This window comes from Pteropus medius, unplaced genomic scaffold (assembly GCF_902729225.1).
Source record: "Pteropus medius unplaced genomic scaffold, Ma_sr-lr_union100, whole genome shotgun sequence".
NCBI lineage: Eukaryota > Metazoa > Chordata > Mammalia > Chiroptera > Pteropodidae > Pteropus > Pteropus medius.
This window is the reverse complement of record NW_024349225.1, coordinates 3701232-3719076: the sequence shown is the minus strand read 5'-3', so window position 1 is coordinate 3719076 and position 17845 is coordinate 3701232. Positions and strand designations below refer to the sequence as shown.

At 30.5% G+C, this 17845-nt stretch overlaps 1 protein-coding gene across 1 annotated transcript in view; it reads left to right on the top strand.

Moving 5' to 3' along the window:
* ODR4 (odr-4 GPCR localization factor homolog) overlaps nucleotides 1–17845 on the top strand; it is a 33090-nt gene that overhangs the window by 13503 nt on the left and 1742 nt on the right. Inside the window, exons 10-13 of the mRNA XM_039881233.1 lie at nucleotides 3392–3520; nucleotides 4204–4294; nucleotides 9114–9299; nucleotides 16950–17060. Coding sequence (XP_039737167.1) covers nucleotides 3392–3520; nucleotides 4204–4294; nucleotides 9114–9299; nucleotides 16950–17060 — 517 coding nt within the window. The remainder of the gene's footprint in view (nucleotides 1–3391; nucleotides 3521–4203; nucleotides 4295–9113; nucleotides 9300–16949; nucleotides 17061–17845) is intronic.

Sequence of the window (17845 nt, the reverse complement as noted above, 5' to 3'; positions counted from 1 at the left end):
GAATTTTAGACCTGAAAGAGACTAAAAAAATGCCCACTTCTAGGAAAGTTACTCCCAAGAAACATTATTTGAATAAAACCTATTTCGATCTTTTGGCCCAAGGCTATTAAAATTTTAGCATAAAGTAGATAGCAATTAAATACACACACGTATACATACCTACATGCGTGTACATGCATATATATGATATTTTGGGTTGTGTGTTTCTTTAAGAGCAAAGTTGTAATTCATAATTTAAAGGTAAAAGATGTATGCACAGATGTGCCAAGAGTTGTCATATACTTAATTTGAAGTAGATTTACATCTCCACTGATTTGATAAAAATCACACCGTATTAGCAAGTTTTATATTTTTGTATGGTTAAGTTATACATCTCTTCAGAAATGGAAAGTTGGATAACTTGAAGAATGAAAATTTAAAGCCAGTAATTATTCCTAAAATTATGCATGCTTTTGATTTTATTCCTGCTTGAAGTTGTTCTTGAGAACAGACAGGGTAGAAAGTATGTCCATGTTTTTAGAACACTTTTCATTTCAATATTATACAGGAAATGTTGGAACAGAGAAGTATTATCAGAACTTGTATATTTTTTTAACTGAATAAAATAGGTTTATGAGGATGTTTTAATTTCTTTTCCTTCTCTGTGTTTAGCAACAGAGCATTGTAAAATTGTCAGTTGGATTTATGACACTCAACATAAGTTCTCAATTTCTCTTCTCAATACCTTAAAAGAATTTTTAATCTTTTGTTTTTCTGCTTTTGATTTTAGCAGTATCCTTTGTCTTAATGCTGTTCCTCTACCTATATGCTTTTTACTAGTTATGCTTATGTAACCTCTTGGTTTATTAAACAATCAGTTAAAATTATTTTAATGATAAAATTGCAGTTGGAAGATGTGTAGAGTGGAACTATCGAAAGGAGTGGAAGAAGATATCATGAGATAATTTATTGTTAATGATATTTAATATATGGTGTAGTATATTTTTGTCAATCATTTTACTAGTCAGCCAACTCGGAACTTTAAAATGACCAATATATAATAAGTAGTCAATAAGTAATTGATGCCACTTTCCTCCTGCTCAACCTCCATCAATTCTTCTTGACTCTCTCTCTGCCGTGTTAAACTCATCTTTGATTTTTGTATGGTCCCACTGCCATCAGCCTTAGAACATTATTTTACCTAGATTATTATTTTTTAAAATTTTCTTTTCAAGTAACTCTTAACTAGTCTTTCTCCATCTATTCATTCTTGTCCAATGTGATTCTTCATCTGAAGATCCCGACACCTTTGTTTGTATATATCTTCACACATCTTCCATATTTCTAATCTGTCCTGTGTATAATTTCGATTATTTTTTCTGAATCACAGTTTGCATTCATCCACTTATCCATTTACTTATTAGTTGTTTTTTCAGAAAATATTTATTGAGTGTGTGTAAGAGTCAGATACTGATTGTGTTATTCGCCTTACTTAAAATTCCTTAATTGCTCTATATCGACTAGTTTGAAAAGTCTAATCCAGGACTCCTCATAGCCTCAACATGTGTTTTCATTATTTTCCAATTTACTATTCTAGAGGTATGCTTTCTATGCTTTTAAAATTATGTGTACTTCTTGAGCCATGTGTCTTTCCAGTGCCATTTTTTCTCTGTCATCCAGACTGTCAAAAGCCTATCTGGACATCACTAGCCCAAATGATACCACTTCCGTAAGGTGACCATAACCAGAGGGATCTTTCCTTTCCCAAAATACCATATCAGTATCCCAGAAGTTCCCGCACTTATGAACAAGTTAGGTTCCCGATGGCTTTTTGTAAGTTAATTTGTTCCTAAGTACAAAGAAACCTAGAGGAGCTGACATTTGTAGAACTCAGGTATGTTTCTACCAAAAATGAGTGAGCCAGTCCTTATATCTTTTAAAAACTCTCCTCCGTGTGTGTGTAGTCTTCTATAGAGTCTAGTCTATTTTGGAAAAAATGCCCTAATTTTTACATATATCATGTATATCTTACAAATGTGTTATATATTAAAGTATATATTATAAAGTAGATATTAAATATGTAAAATAAGGCATTATTTTCCAGAATAGAATAGTTCCATCTATAGCAAAGTTCTGCATAGTGGATGAAAGAAGCCCGTTATTCTTCCTCCACCCTTACCTTATTGATGTATCAGTGATCTCTACAAGTAACATGGGAAGTTTATTCCAAATATAGTATCAGCGTTGTCACCCTGCTGCTTAGTTTGATGATAGTCATTTTTTGAATCTTCTGACCTATTTGGTGTGTGATACATTTTTTGCCAACAAGATCATGACTGTGTTTAAGTTGAAATTCTTGAAGAAAACTAGCCTTTGCCTGATTTAAATTCTTAAAAGACAGAACTACCCTTTGTCTAATTACATAGGACATTGACTATTTATGCTCTTTCAGTAGCTGCATATTCAGGTCATTTGATTTCTTCACTGTTTTTCTCCATTTCTTCCTCGATTGTTCTTTATTGCATAGGCACACAGCACTGTTCACAAGTTGCATGTTTTGCTTTTGTTTTTCAGAACTGACCCTATTGTTGAATGATTGATTTTAGTTGTACCTAGAACATATTTTTTTGTGTCTATTTTTTTAAATCATGATTTTTATTTCCATTGTGATTTTATAGGCCTCTAGCAGTACTTTCAATGTTTCGATGTTCTTATTGTTTTGGTACCTATTAAAATGATGAGGTTAAAAATGTCTGTGAAACATCTCAAAACCAAGCATGAACTAACTCTCTTTAGACTAAAGAAAAATGGGACCGTGAGATGAAAATGACTGCTTATAACCACTGATATCATTTTCTGGTGGGAGGCTTAGTCGACTTGCTTTTTTTCTGCTGTGGAGCTTAGAGCATTACTTCCAGTTTATGAAAATTATGAGTTGAAAGTGTATAAATAGGTGAATGTCTATACATTGCTTATAATTTTACCATATTTATCACATCCTGCTTCACACTTCAGTTATTTTTGTGGAAATCTTATATTGTATACTTTATAACTTCTACTAGATCATGTCTTCTTCATATAGCTTTTCATCTTAATAACACTTATCTGAATAATCTGCAAGTAATATATTTTTAGTGACTATTGATTGGGTCTTGGTACTTTATGTTTTTCTTAGAAAAAAATTCGATGTAGTTTGCTTAATTTCAGACTATATTCAAAATACTCAGAAAATAATATATTATTTATAAGGAGAAGTATGAAGGCCTTTAAATAGTTATGGAGAATATTTGCAAACACTAGGTTCAGTGAAAAATTCCTTCATGAAATAGCTTCTATAATGTTTAAATGTTTCATATAGTTAATAATAATATAATGTTAGCTATTAGAACTTAAATTATTTTTTATCTTTCAGCTTCTGAATTCTGACCACAGATCCACAGCCACAGTCCAGATCTGCAGCGGCTCCGTGAACCTTAAGGGTGCTGTGAAATGCAGAGCTTATATTCACAGCAATAAGCCCAAGGTTAAAGATGCTGTGCAGGTACAACAGGCAGAGCCAGTATATGAAAGATTGAAGCATGTTAACATAACTATTCAGAAATCCTAAAATTTTACTTTTTTTTTCTCAGATTTCATAATTATTAATTTGATTTTAACCAATAAAGGCCCAATCTTTTGGGCAGTCCAGTTAAACCATGTGCTTGGTCCCAAGATTTTCATGTGTAAAATATCTATTCTATGCCCTTTTTAAAATGATAATTATGCACATTTATTAAGTTGGTACATATTAGTGCATTTGAAATCATTTCTTTTGAGGGAAATCGAACTTTTTAAGTAACAAGAATAGTATTCATAGGAAGAATTATTAGGTAGAGTTCTGTAATCTATGTAATACAGAAATTTTAAAAAAGGTAACTGGCTCTTTTGTCAGAGTTATACATTTCCTAATTTGGAACACTAGTATTATTTGTTTAGAAGCAAAATTTATTTATTTGGTTTTAATTTACTCTTTGGATGAGGTCAGCAGATTTGTTTTTGAACTATGAATGTGTTAATAAGCATGTTAAATAAATGGACATTAAAAAAAGAATGATATACCAGTTATTTTAGGGAAAATATTATAAAGGGAAACTAATTATGTGAGGGTTTTTTGCTAATAAAATAACGAAAATCTAAAGTAAAGAATTTTATTTCTTATTGTGATTTGTTTATGTTTTTCCATAGGCAGTGAAGAGAGATATATTGAATACAGTTGCTGATCGTTGTGAAATACTATTTGAGGATCTGCTCATGAATGAAATTCCAGAAAAAAAAGTTATGAGTATAAAATGAAGTACTTTTTTTCATGTATTCAGTTGATAGGATGTCACAATATAATAGTCATATCTTTTATAACTACTATATCTTTAATAACAATATGTTATCTTTTACTTTTCTTAGTGAATGAACATGTTTTTAGTTGCCACCCCCAAAACAGTTTGTGAACACCTTGCATTAGCAAATCTGTCAACAATTAACAATTTCTGGGAGGACTTAAAAAATAAATTCTGCGTGAATTTCTGCCACAATGGATAAACTGTGTTAATATTTTAAAGCTGATTTTTAAATTATTATCTATGAGTTTTTTTCAAGAATTCATAATCAAAATATTTATTAATGTTGAGCATTATATAATTGATTCTTTAATAGCTATCTGTAGTATACATGCAATTGATCTCTTGTTCTTACCAAATTTGTTTTGTATACTAGTTTATATACTTTTTATCTATTACTCTAACAGATTTTTAGATTTTAAAAAGGCTGGGTTATAGTATCTTAATCTTTTATAACTATTATATCTATTGGGAAACAATTTATACCATTTCAGTAATTTGTATTGAAAATAATTTTCGTTTACTCAAAAAGAAAATTATATTGAGTATGTTTTTTGAAGCTACACATTCATCTCTACCTTCCTACTATTCAGATCAGAGTGAATTTGTAATTCACAGTTGAATATGTATATAATTGAAACATATACCAGCTTGTTAAGGGAATATTTTTATGTTTATATAGGAGAAAGCGTAGCTCCGCTATATAGTACTATCTTCTTTTAGTACTGAATCATTTAGTACTGAATCATAGCCAGTATATTAGGTTTAGTGGACTAATCATAATATTTTTTATATTCCTGGTAAGATAGATTCCTGGAATTTGCCAGATTTAACATTTGTCCTTTTTGTATTCCACTAATAATGTATAGCTTTGCTGAAAAGTGAATTTGAATATTATAGGTAGCAATTAGATTGAGACTTTTGTTTTGGCAAGGATGTGAAACCCGGTTACCTAGCTACCCAGGCAGCCTAGCAACCTCATCTCATTGTGGCTTCGTTTTTGCTACTTGACTGTATGTATGGTAGAGCTCTTGAGTTAAATATTAATTACTTTACTTGCTGAGCAACAGTATGGTTACAACTGAACTGTGAATTTTAGGATTTTCAGGGACATAGAGATATAGCCACCATTAATGCATAAGATCTACCTTATCACACACATTAGTGAAATACTCTATTCCATTTAAAAATACTTCATGAAAATGGTATCGTATGACTAATTCCTGGTATTATTTTATAGTAAGTGAATTAGTATTTGAAATTTTTGCAGATGTCCAGTCAGTAAAATTAGTTACTTCTAATAGTAGTTGTGATCGTTACACATTAAATTTAATGTATTAGAAGTTAATGTTATCACCTAATACTAAATTTTTTAAAAATGAAAAAATATATTTCACTAATTGAGTGGCCTTTGAGGCCTTTGTGACAAGAATAAACCATGTATTCAGTGGAAAGAGCAAAGACTGAACTTCTTGGATTCTCTGTCTACTTTGCCACTAGAGGACTGACTTCAGGCAAATGATTCAGCCTGTTCAAACATCTGTTATCTTACATGGAAAACAGGGATTACAGTAGCTACTTTTTGAGAATTATTGAATGATAGTTGTTTTTCAAATTCTTTAACTTTAATTTTTGATAAATGTAGCATTATATTTCAAAAAGAAACCCAAGTGTAAATATATACATTTTTAAACTTTAGTAACAGGATAATTGTTCCACCGATGTGTTAGTGTATCTTAAGATACCACGATAAAAGACTAAATTGCAAGTATAATAATAATACAAACAAATGCAAATTTTGAAATTGAATACACATATATATACCAAATTGTTAGATCTTAGATTTAGTCCTCATTTTACTTAATTTATCTTTCTTAAGTACCAGTAAGATCTTGTAGCATGGTAAAATGTAGAACATATGCCATGAAATTAACCAGAACTAGAGTATTTTTGCATGCATCAGGAAGTCTGCAAAGCACATATTAACTTTATATTCCTTATCTTTAAAGTAAACACAGTCTTTGAATTCTGGCTATCCAGATGAAAGAACTTAATACTTCCATGACAGTAAAAAAAAAATATGAGAATTCCAGTCATTCTTTTCAATTATTATGATCTTCCCCTTAAGAAGTATTCCATACCTCCTTCATTATTCCCTACCAGCCTCCATTCCATTCTTCCCAACTTACTCTCAGTAAATGACCTACTCCTTGTGAAAATGGAGGTCATCAGTTGTAAAATCTCTTACCTTCTTCCATTCTTACGTCCAGGTCTATCCATACCACTCATCCTCCCAGAACTTCTGCAGTCATCTTTGCCTGTGGTCATGGTTCCATTCTCTGGATGGTGCTTCTCATCCCTTCATGCAAATGTCTCTTTATCCTTTAAGTGTTAAGTCAGATATCACCTGTTTTACAAAAGTTTCTGTAATAATTCAGTATGAGTTAAGAGTCTATTCTTAATCAACAGAAACCCAATTCTTATCATATTGGCTTAAATTTAATTTTTTTCTGTTTCGAACTTGTTAAAATAATGTTGAACTAGATACTCTGCTGTGGGAATATTACTAAAGGATTCTTTTTTAGAATACTTTGTGAGATGTGTTTTTTTTTTTTTTTAAAAAAAAAAAAGATAATACCCTCTCCTATTCTTACTCTCAGACCAACTAGAAAACTTGGTCTTTGATTTTATAGCAAGCATATTTGTCTCTTTTTTAGGCAAAGCTGGAATTAATACAGTTTGAAATAGTTTTTAAATTTTGCATGCCAGTTATACATACATATTACAGCCATCATTGAAAAATTTGAACTTAACCTGTTTCAAGAATCTGTGGCTCAAAGTAAAATAATCCTAATTTCAAAATTCCTAATTTACATGTTCCAGTACAAATTGCAGTAATAAGATTTTACAGCTAGGAGGCAGTCTAATCAAAGAGTAAAATTGTTCTAGTTGTCATATTAAAACAAGATAGTAAGTTGCAACTGGCAGGAACCACACAAGTTACATATTGCATTTTCCGTGACACTTAAGACATTCTTCATCTTCTGTTTGTAGTTATATAAAGCTACCACTAGTTTCTTAGCAGAGAATTGTGGGTTACTGTTAAAGTGAGTTCTAGTTTTCCCCTTGGTCTACATTGGTAGCTTTTAAAATCATATCCATTGCTGAAAGAATTTATTCTTCACACAAAATCCTTTGATTTATTGATTGACTTATTTATATTTTGTTGTTTTTAAATTATAGTTAACATTCAAATATTATATTAGTTTCAGATGTACATAGCATAGTAGTTAGACATTTATATAATTTATGAAATGATCCCCCTGATTAGTATCCATCTGGCCCTATACATAGTTATTATAATATTATTGACTGTATTCTCTATGCTGACTTTACATCCCCATGACTATTTTGTAACTACCAATTTATACTTCTTAATTCCTTCATCTTTTTTATCCAACTCCCTTCCCATCTGGCAACCATCAGTTTGTTCTCTGTATCTATGAGTCTTTTTCTGTTTTGTTTGTTCATTTTGTTTTTTAGAATACACATATAAGTGAGAGCATATGATACTTTTCTTTCTCTGTCTGATTTATTCCTAGATCCATCCATGTTGTTGCATACACAAAATCTTTATCTTTGTTGATAGTTCATTAGTATCATGGTGTTGAACCAAAAAAATAATTGTTTTTACGTGGAGCTGTGACTTTTAGAAATTGAGGGAAATATATTTTACTTTGTGAGTATTCAAAAAAGAATGAAACAGTTATTCATTATTTATTTAGATCCAGATTATTTTTTTTAAGTACTTAACATCGTTTAGGACAATATGTAGCAGTAATCATGGCCACAGAAATATTAATTTGTTTATAGCATTTAGTATTAATAAGGGTTTGCTCTGTTCAAGGCAATGTGATAAATACAGATCAATGACCAGATTTCTTTTCTCAAGAAGACTGTAACCTGATTTGGAAGGTAGAATGTATATACATTATTAATTATGCAGAGAATGTAATAAGGTCCTAAGAGTAAGAATTTAATCAAGAGTAATGATCAGAATAATAAGTATTACTAATAACTTGGGAAAGGGAACATGAAAAGAAATCAAGGTGGAGTTGGTGGTGAGGTTAGTATACAAAACACATATCTTGATGTCGTACACATGCTTGATAGAGCGGGTTATTAGCATCTAATAAGATGGAGTCAGTGGTGAGATTATTTTGTACATACATTGTACAAAAAATGTATGCTATTATATCCCCTACACTTGATGTAAATGGGCCTCCAATTTGGTTCCAAACTTACACAAAGAAGGGAAAAATTATTTATAAAATTCGGTAATTGTAAAGTTAAACAAGAAAAACAATTTTTGAGGCCAGGGCCTAAATTCTCTCCTGGGTATTCCTTTATAGGAAAGTGGATAATACGAGAATATATAATCAACAACATCCTGAAGTCAGTGATAGGTTTATGTTTCATAGGACTATCATTTAGGTTCTTTTCAGAGTCCAGGGGTATTGAAGTAAAGCAGGATTCAGTAAGAGCAATTTTGTGTAAGATCAATTAGAAAAGGAAAATACCTTTTAGGTTTTATTTCTGTTAGGATATAATGCTTTCATATATGTGTATGTGTGTGCGTGCACATATATATATATATATATATATATATATATATATACACACACATACATACATACATACATACATACACAAATACCAGTGACAGACCTATCTAAATATTGATAATGTTTCTTCTTTTAGATTCTGAAAAAGAGTTTCACATTCTCCCTCACCGAGTTTTTGTCCCCATTCCGGGATCCGCTGTAATGTTATGTGATTACAAATTTGGCGATGAGTCAGCTGAAGAAATCAGAGACCATTTTATAGAGATGTTGGATCATAGGATTCAGATAGAAGATTTGGAAATTGCAGAGGAAATGAACACAGGTAATTATATGAGGTTATTTAAGAACTTGATTAGACTACTGCTGATATTACCTGTGAGACAGCTAGTTTACGTATCATGTCTTTAGGTTTTCTTAAAGCTAGTTCTGTTTTACACTTCCGAGGCTTTTAATAATGTGTCTCATTTCTACATGTATAAACATGGAGTCAGTATTTTCCTGGAAAACTGCACCATAATTTAAGATACTTTAGGTTTTTCCAAGTCTAGCAAGTAGGTCTTCATAAAACAAGTTTAGCCTTAAGTGGGTAGAAATACATAGTTTTAAGGTATTTTATTAAAAAGTTTTCTCAAAACTAATTTTCTTGATTATTTGGTTAAGCATCATGTCACACAGTTTTTCAAAAGTACTTTATTAAATGTCTTTTGCTACTATTTGCCTTTATTTTCCTTTCCCCTTCATATATTTAGGATGCTAAGCTGAAATGGGCAGTTCCAAAAATCAGATCAAGATTATATTTATGGAGCATAGATTTGCCATACTATCTAATTGTGTAACACGTTTTCTTCCTCTAGCCATCACTTTCACATTTGACCTTACATTTTGCAAGGCTGTTTTTTTTTTGTTTCGTTTTGCTTTTTGTTTCTAGTGAGTGCAAAATATGAAAACATGTCTATAAATAAATGTGTATGTGTATGACAGTCTTTCTGAAACATTTAAAAATATGTGATAAAAATAGTTATTTGCAAATTATAGCTATGAATACATAGCCATTTATCAATTTGGAAATTTCTGATATCAGAGAAAAAAGAAAGGCTTTAGGTTACGTTTAAGTAAAATGTTTATGAAATTTGAATATAGCAATTTGTAAGTTCTTTTTCTAATTCTAATTTCTTAGTTATTTCTTTGTCACTTAACTAATTGCCAACCCTCACAAGAGTAGAGTGTTTGATTCAGAGTTCTCTTGTTAATATGGTGAGTCAGGTAAGTATTTGGCGAATTTCAGATCTTTCAGTAAAGCCTCAGGTTAGTTGAAGAGCACCAGGTTTGTTTTCTCCAGGTTAGTATTAATCATGATGCAGAATAATAAGTTTGTTTTAAAAGAAAAAAAAAATACTCTAAATTGTTTAGTACCTGACGTTATAACAGCAGTTGTGTTTCAGTTTTTTGAAAACTAATATTTTTAAAGGTATAGCTATAGCATATTCCCTAGTTGATAGAAATTTTGAAAGTAGATTGGTAAAAACATTTGCTACTTTCTGAAATATGTTTCCCATATTGGTGATTATGATATCTCTGCCAACCAAACTCAGAACCATGAGGGCAGGGATTTTTGTTCATTTTACACATTCTCTTCTGTTACTAATACCTACCAACAGTCCTTGACCCATTCTGATTTTGATAACCAAAGGAATTTTACGTGGGAATCATTAGAAGTGATCTAGTTCATCCTCTGTCTTATAATACTGAATTCAGTATTCCTAACAGATGGGTATTGAGGCCATGCTTTAAATTTGGGAGCAACTGTCATGTTCTAAATATTTCAAAGCCAGATATTCTCATATACCTTTAACTGTTGTCCTTATTATACTTTCCAAATCTCATTTTTTCTTACCACCTTGTTTGCCTTCCTCTAGATTAGGAATTTTTAACCTGTGGTGCCAAAACCCTTGGGATCATAGCTGGGCTTTCAGGAGATCCACAAACTACTAGAAAATAATGGTTAATTTTTTCTGGAGAAAAGATCTATAGCTTTTAAGGGGTTGATTACCTAAGAAAGATTGGAAACTATTTTAAATATACACTGGTTTGCCTTTCTTGACATATATTACCCAGAATTGATCCTAATACATTAATAATAATATTAGGTATTATTTATATAGAACCTTCTATGTACCTCTCTTGCTCACTGCTGTGTTTCCAGCACTTTACGAAGAACCTAGTCATAATACATTATAGGTGCTCAGTAATATTTGTTAGATGAACAGATTACTAATTTTGTCACTCCTAGGGTTTGGGTCCAAAGATCAATTAGAAACCGATCCTGTCTTCAAGTTACTAAATAGGACCTTTTTTAAAACTCGTGTACATATTAACTTTTATGTGCCCAGACTGGGTGAATTTCTTCATTACCCTTAATTGTAGTTTTGTGCTCCTCTTTTGCATTCCTTTGCATGCTTGTAATTATTTAACTCATCAGCTGCATATTTAAAGTTAATCTTCTACATTAGACTGTAAGATTTTTTAAAGTAAGTACCGAGAATGTTTATTTCTCTGAGCTCCATGCCTAAAACATAATAGGTATTCATAAATATTTATTACCCACTGACATTTACTAAGTAGGTCATTTTTTGGAACTATAGCTTTTTTTTTCATACTTATTTTATGCTTAAAATTATAAATTTATGCCTACCCAGACATAAAGTTTTTAAGGTTTGTGTAGTGCACTACACTGAGCATGACGAAGATTTTAAAAAGGTATAATAATCCTAGCTCTATGGCTCAATAGTTCAGAACATTTTAAGGGGTGTAGAACATTTAAAACATGATAATACATAGCACTAATTGTTGCCCCGGAAATATTAATTCTAGTATATAGCATTTAGTATGTATATCGATCAAATATTTGTTAAGCATTTGCTCTGTTCAAGACAATATTATAGATCCAAATCAATGACCAGAAGTTTTTCCTTAAGAAACCTATAGTCTGATTTGAAAGATAGTTATTATGCAGAGCGTGTAACTTAGGTCCTGTGAGTAACTAAGAATTTAATCAAGGTTAATGATCAGAATTTTTAGGTCTCCAGTGATGTGGTTAAAAATTCAATCAGAAAAAAAATTTTGACTAGGTTAACAATAACTATAATCTATAGTAACAAAGTTTTGACATTAGTATATTCTAATTTAGGTAAATTCTTTCCATTTTTAAATTTTTTATTACTACTTTTATGTTTCATTTTAACTGAAAGCACATGCTTGTTATAGAAACTGATGCTCTGTAATATGAATATAGGGTATAATTCAAAGTATATTAAAAGTCCCATTATTTTGAATGTTTCTTTGAATTCTTTGAAATATTCTTACAAATAATTAAAAGGCTTATTTTTAGCTTTAAGATAATATACTTCTTATCTATTATTATTAGATTTAAATGCTATTCCCTGATGAATTATTTTTATCATTTATATGTATAGTAAATATATTTTAATTTTGTTTCTCAGCTTGTCTTCAGTAAACTTTATCCTTAGCATTGTTCGAACCATGTTAAATATTAGTATAAACTAGTAACTATGAAGTATTTTAAAATAATTTTAAAAATCTTAGATGACTATAAATATTTGTCTTTTTTGTGGGTTTTTTGATTTTTGTAAGCTTTTAATATTGGCACTTAGTCGTATGTTTTGCACTGTATTTTAAAGTTATTTCCTATCTGAGGTAAATCTGAGGTTACTCAATTAATCTACCTCAGATTAACTGAGTAGGAAGAGTTTAATATTATAAGGACAAAGGAAACAAAACATCAATTTGGAAAGTTTAGGTATGTATATTTATGCTGTATCAAACTCATAGTTTCTAGATGGTATTTTATATTTTTCTAGTATTACATAATGTGTTGAAGACACTATTTCAGTGTGGTAGGTGTGATTCTTTTAGGACTCTGTCCTGTGTTTTGAAACTTAAATAAATCTCAACTGAGTGATCACTATTTTTTGATTGCCTATTATGTCTTATTAGGTATTAGACTTCTAGAGGTCAGATATATAGTTTTGACTCTCAAGAAGCTCACAGTATAAAGGGAAACACAGAGATATGAGTTATTCTAAAACAAGGTGATCAGTTCTGTATTAGAGGAATGAATGGAGGATTATCAGAACATTTAGCACAGGCACTGTCCCTGAGAGAGATTCAGAGAAAGCTTCTCAGAGCAAGTGATATTTGAGTTCATTTTGAAGGATGAATACAGAAGTAATTCTATGCTTTTTAGGAATTGAACACTGGCATCAGATGTATTGGGGCCAGGAATATGACTTGTCTAGAATTATATTAGTTTTGTTTCATTAAATATTTGTTGAATTAGAAGGAATGCTTGAGTAATTAGTGTATTTTTAATAACCCACTCCCAAAATATAGGATAGAGTAAAAACATAAATATTTTAGTAGAAAAATTAAGTGCTTTTATGTAAATACCCTATTGGTTTAGAATTATATTCACTTACTCATTCGCTCATTTACTCATTCATCCATTCATTTGTTAATTTACTCAAAAATATTTGAGGAGCATTTGATATCCTGCTCCCTGGCATATGTCATCAGTTTGACTCAAACTTTTATAAAAATTCAAAAAAATATATTAGATGCGTAATTTTACCAAGATAGTATTTTAGCTGAGTCCAGGTCTGCCACTTACAGCTGTGTAACCTTAAATCTTAAATAAGTCCTCTGTTAACTCCAGATTCTCTTTGGGTTGATATGAAAATTTAGTAAAAAAATCTTAGGGAAAATACTTTGTAAACTGGGATACATAAATGCAGCGTGATATTAACTAGCATTAAGACTAAAGTTATAACTCCTGAATTATGATGAAAAACATTAATATTAAAATATGAAAGTAATATTTTATAGTGTTCATAGATTTTCATATATATTTGAAATTAGGATTTTCATATAAAATAAACCATAAAAAGTGGAGTTGAAATGTTTAAATATAAAAATTAAAATCAGTTACTGTACTTTTAGGAGCATTAAACTTGTTAAAAGTATGTAGCTTTATTTTTTAAGTATTTGATGTTATTTACTTGACTGTTATTTAATTATTTCTCTTCTATAATACAGTTGCCAAGTAGTTGCTTTGTTTAAAATGCATATTTTGCCAATTACGTATCTTAAAATAACATACTTTAAAATGACTTAATTAGGGATGGAGAACAATTTTTTTGTCAAAATGACTGACTTAAGATGAGGGATAACTATGGCTTTAAAATTTCTTAGATCTATTAGTCATCTCCTAGTAGATATTAACTTAATAATTTTGATGTACTTTATCCATAGTATTGGCTGAAAATTTGGAGACACACTTTTAAAATCTGATGAAATTCATCTTTATGAATTCTTTCTTGATAGCTGAAATTAATTTTTGTTATTTGGTTAAACACTGATAATTTATTTTAAAAAATAATACTGGAGATGGATTTTTATAGTTAAGTCACTATAGTGAAACATTAATTTAGGAATCAGGGATGGGGAAAAAGAAAACTAATCAAAGAGTTCACATCCCAACATTTCATTTTAAGCTTCTAAATAGCCCTGCCTACCTGTCAACAGCTTGGAATGAAAATGAACACATCTACCACTTAGTGTGCATCCATCATGGCCCTTGTTTTATCTTTTGATGCTAGCTGCTCAAGAAGATTGCTTTCTTACATGATTAATTTGGGATTTGTCTGAAGTTAAAATTACTTGATTTTAAGGAATAGTTAAGATCTAATTTCCTATTGAATCATGTTACTTGCATTTGAATTTCAGATAACATTAAAGTATTGGTAAAATAACAAACTGTCTGAGATTTGAATTAAAAGCCTACAAGCCCCACCAAAAACAAACACAAATAAATTGTTATGACAAGGCCTTATTCCTTCTTGAAAAATGCCCTGCCTCAGTAAAATTATTTTGAATTTGTGTCAAATCACAGGATTTTATGTGACAGATTTAAAGAAATAGGGTAATGAAATGGGATGTCTTTTTTTTATAAAAGTAAATTATTTATGCAGAGGACTTGACCTACTAGAGCATGATCTTTACATATAACCAATATTAAATGTATAAGTAACATATCATCATAAATAAAACCATTTTTGTGTTCTTTATATACAAGTACTCAAGTAAAAAAAAAATTCTTGTAGCAAATAGGTATAGTTTATGCTTCATCCATTATTTTTGTTTATTTGTTATCTGATATAAGAATTTTAGTGACCCAAAGAAAAAGCTTCTTAGCAGTGATATTTGCTAATAGTAAAAACCAAAGTGTGTGTGTGCATGCGCATATGTGAATGTGAATAAAGTCGTATACTGTCCATTCAACTTTTAGACCTAGAGATGAAGTTAGGAGAAATTTGAAGCTAGTAAGCTAATGCAGGCTAATGATGCCGATAGGCTAAAACTAAGGTGTTATAACCATAAAGAAAACTAGAAGCTAGGGAAATATAGGAGATAGAATAGTTCTAGAGCTGGTTCATAATAAGAATTTGTGACTAATTTGATATGGGGGTAGAAAAAAAGAGAAGAGTGTTTTGTATATGTTTGTTTTTAAAGTACTTTAGTCATTTGCTTGAAGAGGTTAAAAAAGAATGGTGATTCCCTGATTCTCATGAGGTAATTAATTGGAATTATTTCTGAAAATGACAGCAAAGTTTTTTCTTAGTGGAAAATTGATGTGAAGTGGGCAGTTATTTTCCTTTTCTTTCATCTATTTTAGTATCATAGATATATCTATTTCAATAAGTTTATGTGTCATCCTCATGAGTCTCTGCTAGTATTTTATGATACACACATGTCTATGAGGATATTTTAAATACCAAGCAACAGGCTATTTTACTTTGAATTTAAGCAGTAGTACTTATGGTCTCTCACTCTGTGGTTCTCTTTTCTTTTTTGTAAATAAAGGGAACATCATGAAATAGTTGCTTTCAAATGTAGTTCCCTAGAGTTCTATAGAATAGCATTTCACTGCCACCTCTGGGAAGGAGAAGGCATCTGGCTTCAGGAGCCCTCCATCTGGTCAGCCAGAGTAATTCCACTTGCATCTTTTTCACATACTAGAATTTTCTGTCAGACTCTTTAGCACGAGGGATCTCTAAAGCCGTGTGATCTCTAAGGCTGTTTCAGTTCATTTTTAATCGGTATCAAGTAAATTCAGCTAGGCCAACCTATGTAAATTATTGTCAGCATAATGTAAGAAAGAGAACTTATATTTGAATTATTAATCTGTTGCCCATGACCCTCAAATATGCACTTCACTTCTCAGGTTTTATTTTCCATCTGTAAAATGAGATGATATGCTTGCCTTACTTAACATTGAGTTGTTTTAAGGTCAAATTTGTGATCATATTTTGCTTGTATGTTTCAAATTTCAGGTTAGATCAAGAGCTAGCAAACTTTTTCTGTATAGGGCCAAATAGTTAATATTTTAGGCTTTGTGGGTCATATAAGGTCTGGCCCATTTGCTGCAAGTTTGGCCCATAGGCTACAATTTTCTGATCCCTGATTTTATTAATATCTAATTATTTCAAATTATTAATTGCCTAAACGACCAGTAAAAATGATATAAGTTAATCCCAATTAAGAGTAAAAGTTACCCTGCTCCTATCTAGTTTGATATTTGGGACCAGTTTATCTCTACTGCCGTACAGTAAAAAAATTATAACTTGTGAGAGTCGTTCAGAACTAGCTTTGTGGCTCTCTGGTATCGGTTGATTATAAAAACCACAAAGTATTTTAAAAATTATGTCAGTTTCACATATATTGTATAAAATTTCATTCACCTACATTTGATAATGAGAAATTCAATATGTTTTTGAAAAGTCAAGTTGAAAATGGAGCTCATTTTCTATATTCTTTATAATGTTCTTTAAAACTTATTTTAAAATGGTAATTATTCTCATTTTATTTAGGACTTATTATTATTATCCTTTTGCAGTTTATGTGAGTTCTCCTATGAATACTGAAGCTACACTGGACAACACAGATGATGAACAACCAAAACAACCAATTAAAACTACAATAGTATTGAAAATTCAGCAAAACATAGGTATTTTATTTCTTTTATAACATTGAAAATATGTATTTTAGATTTGGGTTTTCTCATTACTTTAAAATTATTTTATTTTATTTTACTTAAAACTTCTAGCTTAGTGTGTATTGAGTATTATGGAAAGTGCCAGGCCTTGAAGATAGAAAGATTTACAAGTAATGTATTATCCAAATGCTCTCAAAAATCACATATCTATTAATTTATTTGGTATTTTCAGAAGAAATGATATGAAGTTTTGTAAGTCGAATAGTATAGTAGGGCCAGTGTTTTCCAAACTGGTGTTCTTGGGATTGCTATTGCAGATTTTGATATGTGTCCTGTGAAAAAAGTCAAATTCAAATCTAGAAATTTATAATGCACTTTAGTATTTTAAAAGCTCCAAGATACTGTGCCAGTCACTTTCATAGTTTTTAGACTTAGCAATAAAAGAACATGTATACCACTGTTTAGAGAAATGCTTGATAAGCATTAAGATTTTTGACTGAGAGCCAGAAGTTTTAGTTGTTTTTCTTGTCACTTACTCATTAGATAAGTTAGTTACCTAAATTCTTTGTACCTAAGAGTGAGAGAGAGAGAGAGAGAGAGAGAGAGAATATGTGTGTGTGTGTGTGTGTGTGTGTGTGTGTCTTGTAGGCCTTGTGTGTGTGTGTGTATGTGTGTATTCTACTCTGGTCAGTTTCTTGTTTTAATCTAACAATAATCATGAGGAGAAAAATGAGTTACCAACCAAGACTTACTAATTCTTGGATTTTATAATGGTGGAAACTGAGTTTCTGTAGTTT